The sequence below is a fragment of the Aptenodytes forsteri genome, unplaced genomic scaffold (genome assembly GCF_000699145.1).
Source record: "Aptenodytes forsteri isolate BGI_AS27 unplaced genomic scaffold, ASM69914v1 Scaffold323, whole genome shotgun sequence".
In the NCBI taxonomy this organism is placed as follows: Eukaryota; Metazoa; Chordata; class Aves; order Sphenisciformes; family Spheniscidae; genus Aptenodytes; species Aptenodytes forsteri.
In genome coordinates, this window is record NW_008795323.1 from 1,529,743 (window position 1) to 1,540,183 (window position 10,441).

Here is a 10,441-nt window from a genome sequence, read left to right on the forward strand (position 1 = left end):
CACGAAGATGGTCAGAGGGCTGGAGCACCTCTTCTATGAAGAAAGGCTGAGAGAGTTGGGGTTGTTCAGCTGGAGAAGAGAAGGCTCCGGGGAGACCTTATTGTGGCCTTCCAGTACCTGAAGGGGGCCTAGAGGAAAGATGGGGAGGGACTTTTTACAAGGGCATGTAGTGATAGGACAAGGGGTAATGACTTTAAACTGAAAGAGGGTAGATTTAGATTAGATGTAAGGAAGAAATTCTTCACTATTAGGGTGGTGAGGCACTGGAACAGGTTGCCCAGAGAAGTTGTGGATGCCCCATCCCTGGAAGTGTTCAAGGTCAGGCTGGACGGGGCTTTGAGCAACCTGGTCTAGTGGAAGGTGTCTCTGCCCGTGGCAGGCGGGTTGGAACTAGATGATCTTTAAGGGCCCTTCCAACCCAAACCTTTCTGTGATTCTATGACGGACACATTTACTTAAAAATAGCCCATTTTTGTGAGCAGTTCAGTCTGAAATAGTGGGCTTCGAGGTAATTAATCTGCAGAGTACTGAACTACTGATGCAGAGTGGTTTATGGGTTGTATTTCTCTTGGTGGTTGTTGATGGTTCACTGAATTGTGTTGATACTGTCTAGCTTTCAGACACATTTACTTAAAAATAGCCCATTTTTGTGAGCAGTTCAGTCTGAAATAGTGGGCTTCGAGGTAATTAATCTGCAGAGTACTGAACTACTGATGCAGAGTGGTTTATGGGTTGTATTTCTCTTGGTGGTTGTTGATGGTTCACTGAATTGTGTTGATACTGTCTAGCTTTGGAGTATTTTATGTAGTTTATATTAAGAGAGCTTGTATTATATAGGTAAGCCTCCTGTCGTTTGTTCAAATCGAATTAAATCAATGTTTGTCAGTGACATTGAACAGGGAACAGCATTTATTGGCCTTTGTCAGGGAAACAGATTCTGCAGTTTTATTCCTCATACTATACTGCTGCAAGTGGAATTACATCATCTCTGCCTTTACCCTTTGCTTCTCTCTAACTGAATACTTGAGACCCCAATTAATCTTGTTTGGAGGGAAATGTGGGCATTAAGTACTGCTCGGTAATATATGCAAGTGGAGCACTTGCTCGTCTTTAAGCCAGCGCCTGCCAGCTGCTGGCTGTGCTGTGATCTAACTCCTCCTCCCCACTTGCACGGGGATGATCTTCTGTTTCGCTGTCAGCAGAAAATGAAACAGGTGTTGTGAACATGCTTCACGTCACCTGGGCCTGTGGCTGGAGGGAGAAGTGGGGCAGGCGTTTATTTTAACAGTACACCTCGATTTTTGTGTGTATGGCTTGCTGTTGTGCAGTTGATTCTCTCGTTCTGAGAGAGTATTTCTACTTCAGAGCTGAGCAAAAAGGAGGGGAAATACTTCATGGTAATTTCCAGTCCTTACAACATCAAGGTATGGCAGTTCCTGCCAGAACAGTCTTCATTGCTCAAATACTACAGTTCCCCTGTCTGCACAGTAGCTGGTTGAACTGTTTCTAAAGCCAGGGACATTTTACAGGATAGAATGAGCAGATACTGTCTCCAGGGGGTGTTCTGGCATGTGATGATGTACATTTACAGATCTTGAAATGCTTATTTCTCAGAGCAGATTGTTTGATGACAGAATCATCAAGGATGGTCACTGTCCCCTGGTAAAGCCTAGTTAAAAGCCTTCCTAAATAGTGGACATAGGTGGAGATGTACAATGTGAACGCTATAGGTGTATGCAGTGTCTATCTAGAGCTCTAGAATGAACTGAATGGTCACGGATACCCTGGGAGCTGCTGCAGACCTTTACTGCTGCGGCAGTCGGGCAGAGGCTACTTCCTGTGTTCTTATTCCCACTCTTTAAAATACACTTTGAGAGTTTTATAAGAACGTGATTAGATCAGAATTTCAGTACCTATTTCTTTCAAAGGTCAACTGGTGGCCTGTGGGGGAAGTTTAAGCCTTGCCAGCTTGCATAATGCTTTGTAAACCAGACAGCACACCACCAGCATCTTGGTGGTTTCATCTGTTCTGGATGCAGTAGTGCAGTAAAGCTGAAAAATACGCTGCATCCAGAGAGTCTAATCACATATGCAAGAATATTCTTAATCCTCAGAATATCCTTATTCCATAAGGAATGTGCTTGCAGGGACTGCGGAGTTAATTAGTTCTGTTAATTGAAGGTTAACTCTTTCAGTTAGCTCTTTCTTATTCAGCTCTGTGAACCTGCTGCCCAGCACTTCCAACCCAGAGCTACCGTTTGTGTGGCGATTTTACCTTTTTTTCTTTCTTTCTTTCTTTCTTTCTTTCTTTCTTTTACGCTTTTTTTTTTTTAATGATTTGGAGTATATTTCAATGGAGATCTGCCTTACCTAGTTTGTGAACACCAGCCGTGAGCTTGGCTATGGGTGACACTGTTTCTCATATGATTTCTGGACTTTTTCATTGGCAAAGGAAGCTGGCTTCCATTTAGAGAAGCTTGTTGGTGGTTTGACTGCACTTTGGCCTATATTACTTGTACTTGCTCTCAGGCATTCTTGCTTTCCTTCTGTTTTTTAAATTTGCCAATATTTCTTAAAGCAGTTGTAAAACTGCATAATTATTAGCATGTGTATTTCACTGTCATCTAAAGGACTTTTTTGCATCTCCTTTTCTACCTGGTATTTGCTTAGTTTGATGAAAGCGCCTTGAGCGCGTGCCTGCGTTCGTTTCAGCGACAGAGAAACAGAGTGTGTGAACAATAGATAAAACTTCACACTGGTTAAAATATTTCCACTTCTAGTTAATTATAACCTGGAAATCCTCTCCTAAATATAAGCTTGCTTGAGCTATTATTAACATTGGCTTTAGAGAAACCTCTTTGATTTAAGGCAGACTGTTCCCTTGTATTTGCTCTTCTGCCAGAGGAAGTCTGTAACTGAAGGCTATATTGAATTACTGAATGCAGTTCTTTTTCTCGCTGCTTTGCTGTGTCAAATTCTTTAAACCTCAGTAATTTGCCTGCATTTTATAGCTAGTTGCAGTTATGCAGCATGAATTAGGGTGCATTGTTATCTGAGTAATCCCATTACTTTGTTAAAACTGGCAGCCGTGACACTTAGTGTTGTGCTAAGCTTGTCAGTTCTCAAAAGATAAGGTGGGTTTGGCAAAGTCGTTGCTGGGATGCAACCCCTGGGCACTGCAAGCAGCCACGCTGGCAGGCGTTTGGTGGCACTTTTTCCTCTTGAATCTGTATGGAAATGTTTCCTTAGTGTTTTGGTGGAGGAACTCCACATCTTTCAGGGGAAATGCAAGCGTAAGGTAGTTTCATGGTTGCATAATTATAGCATCAGAACCCAAAGGTTAACTTGTAAATTTTGGCCTAGTCAAGTTGTCGCGCTGGTGGGCATATACGTAATGAATCAATTTTCCCTGAGGTTTCAATTGGACAAAATAGGTTTATAACTTTTTACAAATTCTGTGTCATGTTAGTCAAATACATTCTGTTTATGAATTTCTGCATACTTAAGTGTAATCTGGTCCCAACAGGGCTCCATTATTCCTTGTAAATATACTGATACCATAGATGAAAGTTGATGTACTTTTTAAGGTTTTTTATTTTTTTATTTTAAGTATCTCTTCAGGGATCTGCTTGTAACCAGTTGAAATATATTCGACTGTCGGTTGAGTATCTTTGGTAGCTAAGGCTAGGCTTAAAGAAGCAGGAAATCACACAAATGTGAAGACTGGGATTTCTTTTTTTTAGTGTAACATCTCAGTTTTCTGCCCTGACAAAATTCCCCTTGGAACAGAACTAACATCTGAGCTGCAGCATGTTGTTCAGCTTGTTGATCTGGCTGAAAACTCACCCTTGGGAGAGGGCTTGGGAAAAGACTTGCCCATATTTTTTTCCCCGTTGGTAGGTAGGCTTTCACATAGATTTTTGTTATTGGGAAATCCCTGTATATCTAAACGGTAATACTTCATAGTCAGTCTTCGGGCAGTCTTACACAATCTTGCCCAAGCAGAAGATTGGTTTGAGTGGGTTTTTGTCATATCATGTTCTAACATGTCACGTAACCGTGCTATTTCTGCATTAAGAGTCAAGGATTTTATTTATTTTATGCATTTACTAGAAATCCTCCTAATAGTGTAAAAGTAGAGGTTTATGTTTGGGGCACAAAGAGTTCAAAGTTGTTTTGTTGCTTCTGTTTTTAACTGGGTAGTCAGTGTTTTACAGGGGAGAGAGAGTCTCTAGGACACAAGACATGAAAACATTTCTTTGTGGTGGGTAGTGGAAGTTGAGTGGAACGGGCAGTTGTGCCTGCAGAAGGTTTCTGCTTCCATGGGAGCATGTTCGCAGTTGGCTACTGAATGTATTTTGACTTTTCTTAATTCTGGTAAGAAGAATTTCCTATCTGGAAATAGTAGACAGTCATCTAGTGCATGCAGTGCTGCACAGGTGCAAAGAGAGGCTTCTTCGGGGTGTTTTTTGTGGGGGAGGTATTGGCTTGGGGTTGGGTTTTTTTGTTTGTTTGTTTTGCTATTTTTAATGAACTAATTATGTGCTTGCATTTTGTAGCTCTGGCTATGGGCCTGTGTGTTGCAATGATAGCCTTTGTTCGGCTGCCGAGCCTGAAGGTTTCCTGCTTGCTACTCTCGGGGTTACTAATTTATGATGTCTTTTGGGTAAGTGTTTTGTTTGGTTTTGCTAAAACTGTTTTTATCCTTTGGATTAGTAATTGGCCTTGGGCCATTTTTACATGAATTGTACTAGTATGAAGTTGATGAAATCTGGCAAAGCCAGAAGATCAGCTTCATTGCTCCATTCTGAGACGTTGAAGTCTGCAGCAGGATACAGAATTATTTCCTCGCTAATTAGTTGACAAAAGCAGAAACATGATTAGAGTATTTCTACTTTGGCATATTATTTAAAAAAAGAAATTGGACCTCAAATTTTGAAAGCCTGGCTGAAGCTCAGAACAAGCATTTCCAAGTAAACACAAAGCCTTATCCACACTTGCACAGTACGCACATGCCAACTTCTGATTAGCAGTGAAATCCGCAAAACAGGAATGCAAACTGATTTATAGCCAGTAAGGTTGGCATAAAATCTTACCGCACTTTTACAAGAAACCTGACAGAATATATTTTGTAAAACTGAAAGGATTTTGTTTTACCTTTGCATAACACCGAGCACTGATCCAGGGAAGCACTTGCTGACAGCTCTGGCAGCCAGTCAGTTCCCCAGTGTGATGAGCTGTAGCGTAAGAGCCTGTTTGAAACAAGCGTTGCATCATTCTGTTTATGCACCGCACTTGCCTCTTCTCTGCTTTCAAGCTTTCTCATATTTTCAGATTCCTGTTACCTGCCTTTGTAGTCCTGGACTACCTGCTTGTAGTCCGGATAGATCCTTTGCCAAAGGATCTCAAGATACTGATCGATATCTTGATATCAGAAAGTATATTCCAGTTATTCTTGAGGATTAACAGTGTAAAAAACTTTTTCTGAATTTTGGAAATACGTTTTACCTTTTATCATCATATATACAACATATGTATAGGGAAAATTTGGACAATATCCTCTCTTTTCTTGAATAAGCAAAGCAAAAATACACGCAGCTTTGAGTTGCTATATAATTGCAGTTTGTAATTTCTGATGATTTCCTTGCTTCGTAGGTCTTTTTTTCTGCCTACATCTTTAACAGCAACGTTATGGTGAAAGTGGCCACACAACCAGCTGATAATCCCCTTGACGTTTTATCCCGGAAACTTCACCTGGGACCAAATGTGGGTAGAGATGTTCCCCGTCTGTCGCTGCCTGGTAAACTTGTATTTCCAAGGTAAAGTCAGCAGTTCTTTTACTCTATTATACAAGAAAAATTTTCCCTCCCTGTACTTTTTAGTAGCACTAATTCTATTGGAAAATATCAGCTTAGTTCTCTATTTAGTCACTCCCTCTTCATGATAAAAAGGTGTATAATGAGTAGTGAGGATAGGATACTTTGCATTTCCTGACTCATAGCATGCAGAAATGATCCTAATTAGGTTAAAAGGTGGCCTGTTCAGAACAGGATACGCTTTTCGACATACGTGTGAGTTCTACAGTTTAATGACTGCTCTTGCAGGATTTATGACCTAATGCTTAAAAGCAAGAGACCTGAGGTTTATTATAACATCAGAATAGTCTTGATTACTGCATAATTGCAAGTGATTGGGAGGGGAGTTAGAAATTGATCCAAGCAAGGACGGCTTACCGGGTAAGTGCTGTGTTGGAGGGAGATTATTCCACATCTCTCTGCTGCAGGGGTTCCTTGATGTCTCAGGTTTTGAACCAGATACGCGTAGGCCTGGTTGGGCAGTAAGCTCCAATGCATCAGCAGTTTTGCAGTAGGTTATGTTGGCATATTTACTCTATTCTTGTTTCTTTAGATGTTGGGATGCTGAAATTACAGAGATTAGGAGTTGATTGTCTGCAATGATAGAAAAAAAATGTTCATTTTGTCAACTTTGCGATAACATAAGTTGGCTTCGTTTTCATGAAAAAGATCTTGGATCTAAGACAATGGGCAATTTTAGTTCTTAATCTGCTTAGCAATTTGCTCTTTTCTGGGAGTCTGGTGAGACTATAGTTTTCTATGTGTTTTGTCTGAATGAGGCCCAAGATCTGAGAAGTTCACAAACCGATTTATTGCCTTGTATTAGAGGTGATCTATGTACATGGGAATGAAGGTGCAGTGTCTATCAGTGTTACTCAAACAGTTTGATAAAATGATCAGCTGGTACCTCCCATCAACACTTAGAAGGCAGAAGATTGAAATACTGAGTGGATGGATCTGTTTCATTGAGTGAGTTAAGAGCAAAAGCAGCTGACACACTGTGGGTAGAAATAAACTGGTCTGGAGCAACATGCCATTACTGTCAAAATCGGTATGTTTAAAACTGAGCTGAGGTGGTGGTGAAATCAATCTTCAGTAGCCAACGTTTAGCTTCTACTACATAAAAGTTTGCTGGTAGAACGAAGGGAGGTGCAAAATGAAGCTCAAAACCGAAGTGGAGGAGCCTAGAGCTTGTCACCTTTTGTCTTGGGCACAGACCAATTTCAGTTGCTCTCTAGTTCCACAGGCAGCCACTTCTCTATGCTGGGGATCGGAGATATTGTGATGCCAGGTCTTCTGCTCTGCTTTGTCCTGCGTTACGATAACTACAAAAAGCAAGCCAACAGTGATTCCTGTGGTGCCCCAGGACCAGGGAACATCTCTGGACGTATGCAGAAGGTCTCTTATTTTCACTGCACACTTATTGGATATTTTGTAGGTGAGTAATCAGTTTAATATGGATAGCTGCTTAGTGAGCAGAAGTGGGATTATTGTAGTAGGTTTAAAAGATGATGAAAGCAAATATAAAGAGGCTTTGAGAGGACGCTTGGTTATGTTCTTTTTTTAATCCTCCTCTCTGGGTTTCATTGGCATGGTCTAGGGAGAAAAACCCTTCCACAGTCTTCTTTTTAAGATTTTTGTTTTGGTTGTATTTTATTTAGAGGATGAAAGAGATCAGTGTATTTTTGTTAGCAACTTTTTATACTTTGCTTTACTAGCATAGAAGGTGTCGTAGCTCATACCTGGGTTATTAGAAAAATACGGAGTTTCTAGATGGATTATACTGTGCGAGAGTACATCTAGGTAATTCATCTAGATAATTCCTGCATTTTTGTATTCTGCTGTTAATGCTTATGGTCCTGTGACATTTTAGCACATACAGAAAATCGTAAGTAGTCCCAACTGGAATGCTGTTTATGATTTGATGTAGACATCCCTCTCCTCCCTAACATAAAATAGATTTTTCCCTAAGGTCAGGACATGCGTGTGCATATCCTGACCTCCTGCAGTCTTTCTGAGGATGAAAAGGAAAGATCATTTCCTATCAATAGCCTTCCTCCTCCCCTGCCTCGTCTTTCCCCCTACAGTCCCTTTCGGCAGGTATCCAGGAAAATCATTCCTGGTGTGTACAACCCTTCCTCTCAGCCCCTCGTTTCTCAGGCTAGGGGCCTCAAGACGGACAGTCTCAAGAGGTACCAGCACTGGAGTAGCGCTTCAGTGTGGTGCATTCCACTTCCTCCCCTTCGCCGTTCGTTGCATTTTGTTTGAGTTATTCTTAGCTTAGTCTTTGAGATTCAAAACTGGAGCAAGTGGCTCAACACAGCCTAATATTAAAATAGAATAATTTTTCACTGTTTTGTTTGTTTCAATTGTATTCGGGGAACGCGAAGCACAGATAAGTAACTTTTCCACAGCCTGTCTCTTAAAATGGTGGGGAAGGGAGCCACGTGTGGATGAGATGATGAGAACATCATTAGTATCAACCTAAAGATACTTATAATCACTTTTTTCTTTTACAGGTCTATTAACTGCAACAGTAGCTTCTCGTATTCACCGGGCAGCCCAGCCTGCCCTACTCTATTTGGTACCATTTACTTTATTGCCGCTCCTCACCATGGCCTATTTAAAGGTAAGACAGGATTATGTATTCGCAGCAAGAAGCTCTGGGGGTCAGCTGGAAGCGGGTTCAGTGTTCTTCCGCTGGGCACCAGTTCTCCTGAGGATGACACGTGCCCTTACTCCTCCTTAACAGCCCCGGCCCAGAACTAAGGTACTGCTGCTGTTGGGGTGAATCTTAATTTTGGAGGACTGAGTAACTGAGAGATGAGTTCCTGAAATAGAAGATAATTTATTTATGTACATTAAGTACCAGTAATTGTAAACTAACCAAATTCTGAAGTATTAAATGCTGTTTTAATTAAATAAGTGAATTTGTCCTCGCCCAGCTGGTCATGAAATGGTCGGCCCGAAGGTCGAACGGAGATTGGAGGGGCAGATCCTTGTTTACCTCTTTCCAGTCACCTGTTCTGAACTGAAATTTTAAAATGTAACCTTTCCTGTTACAGGGCTGTTGTTGAAACACACATCTAGCACTCTGCAGAGCCGAGCGTAAGAAATGGCAGAATTTTCCACCTGCTTAAATATCTCCTTCCCATCAGAAACCCATTTTAGGTAGATCTGCTGCCAAAATAAGACGTTCTGGCCTGACAGGGAAAGGATTTATTTTTTACTGTCTTTATTGTAATTTGCAAACCAGGTGAAGAATAGTTTTGCTTTAAGACATGCTTGCAACTATATATGCATTTTAAAATCTGAATTCTAAATGGCCTTGAAAGTTTCTGAGGGCACGGTCCTTCTGCTGTTTTCCTGCCTAGGGCGATCTACGTCGCATGTGGTCTGAGCCTTTCCACTCCAAGTCCAGCAGCTCCCGTTTCCTGGAAGTATGATGGAACAGATAGAAAGTGACCTGAACTTCTGCCTTGGTCCTTTTCACTTTAACTTGTGGCTTTGTCAGCTCCGAAAGCTGGACTGGCTGGTACTTGGGAAGGTACCAATTACGGGACTTGTATGAAAGGACTTTGTATTAAGAGGAGGAAAAGAAAAAAAAGCTAAGATCCTGGAGCTCCGTGTGACTCCGTCTCTCCCTGCAGATGTGGAATTGGGGACCCTTTGTGCAACTGCAGCCACTTCCCTCTTTTCCTCACTCAGATGGATTAGTACCAGACTATTACCTTTGTGAGAGAGGAGGAGACAGACTTGAAACTGAAAACGGCTTGAAGTCGTTCAAAAACTTGCGAACACTAAAAGAAAAAACAGTTACGCAAACTGAAGCTTCTTCAGAGAACCCCTTGTGGACTTGGGACCAGTTTCCTGCTGGACTTCGGTTTTGAAAAGAACTGAGACAGAAGGTCTTCTGTCACAATATTGGGTTTTTTTGATTTATTAAATATTTCCTGTGGTGTGAGGTTACTTATTAAATCCACAGACATTGAGTGACTTCTTGCAGTATACATATAAAAATTTGTTGTAACAAGTTACATTTCCACCCAGATGTCATGTTGCAGTGAAAAAGGGCACGATTTTTATACATATATATATACACACATATAGATATATATATGAATAAATAAAAAGGAAAACCTGCTAAGGTCATGCTATGTAGCAGACAGGGGCTTGCTGTAATTTTTAGCATGTAGAGCAGTTTACTATGGCTTTCTTGTATATGGATCTACAATGAGCTGCTGTTTTTCCCCCCCTCCTACAACTGAACCTGCAGTTTAAAAACAAGTGTAGTATTTGTACCGATTGTACTCATGGACTTTAGGGGATATTCGATTTTGATCAATGTAGCAAACTAGGGAAGAAAAAAGTTCAAACCCAACCCTGTTCGTTCGAGGGGGGAGGGGGTGGGGGTGTCTTTTTTTTCTTTTTTTTTCTTTTTTTTCTTTTCTTTTTTTACAAACAGCTCCCTTGCAGGTTTTTAGTGGTTCCTTCTTGACCCGGTGCATGTATTATAGCAGCAATTGTCTTTGTGCTTTCTGATCATAGTAATGTATCACTTGTAAATACATTTTTTCTATTTTCTA

At 41.0% G+C, this 10,441-nt stretch overlaps 1 protein-coding gene across 1 annotated transcript in view; it reads left to right on the plus strand.

Annotated features, from left to right (window-relative positions):
• Window positions 1–10,441, plus strand: part of SPPL3 (signal peptide peptidase like 3) — a 32,213-nt gene extending 21,772 nt beyond the window's left edge. The window contains exons 6-10 of the mRNA XM_019472255.1: window positions 4,560–4,666; window positions 5,656–5,819; window positions 7,094–7,293; window positions 8,375–8,484; window positions 9,230–10,441. Of these exons, the coding sequence (XP_019327800.1) occupies window positions 4,560–4,666; window positions 5,656–5,819; window positions 7,094–7,293; window positions 8,375–8,484; window positions 9,230–9,301 (653 nt within the window). The 3' untranslated portion in view covers window positions 9,302–10,441. The remainder of the gene's footprint in view (window positions 1–4,559; window positions 4,667–5,655; window positions 5,820–7,093; window positions 7,294–8,374; window positions 8,485–9,229) is intronic.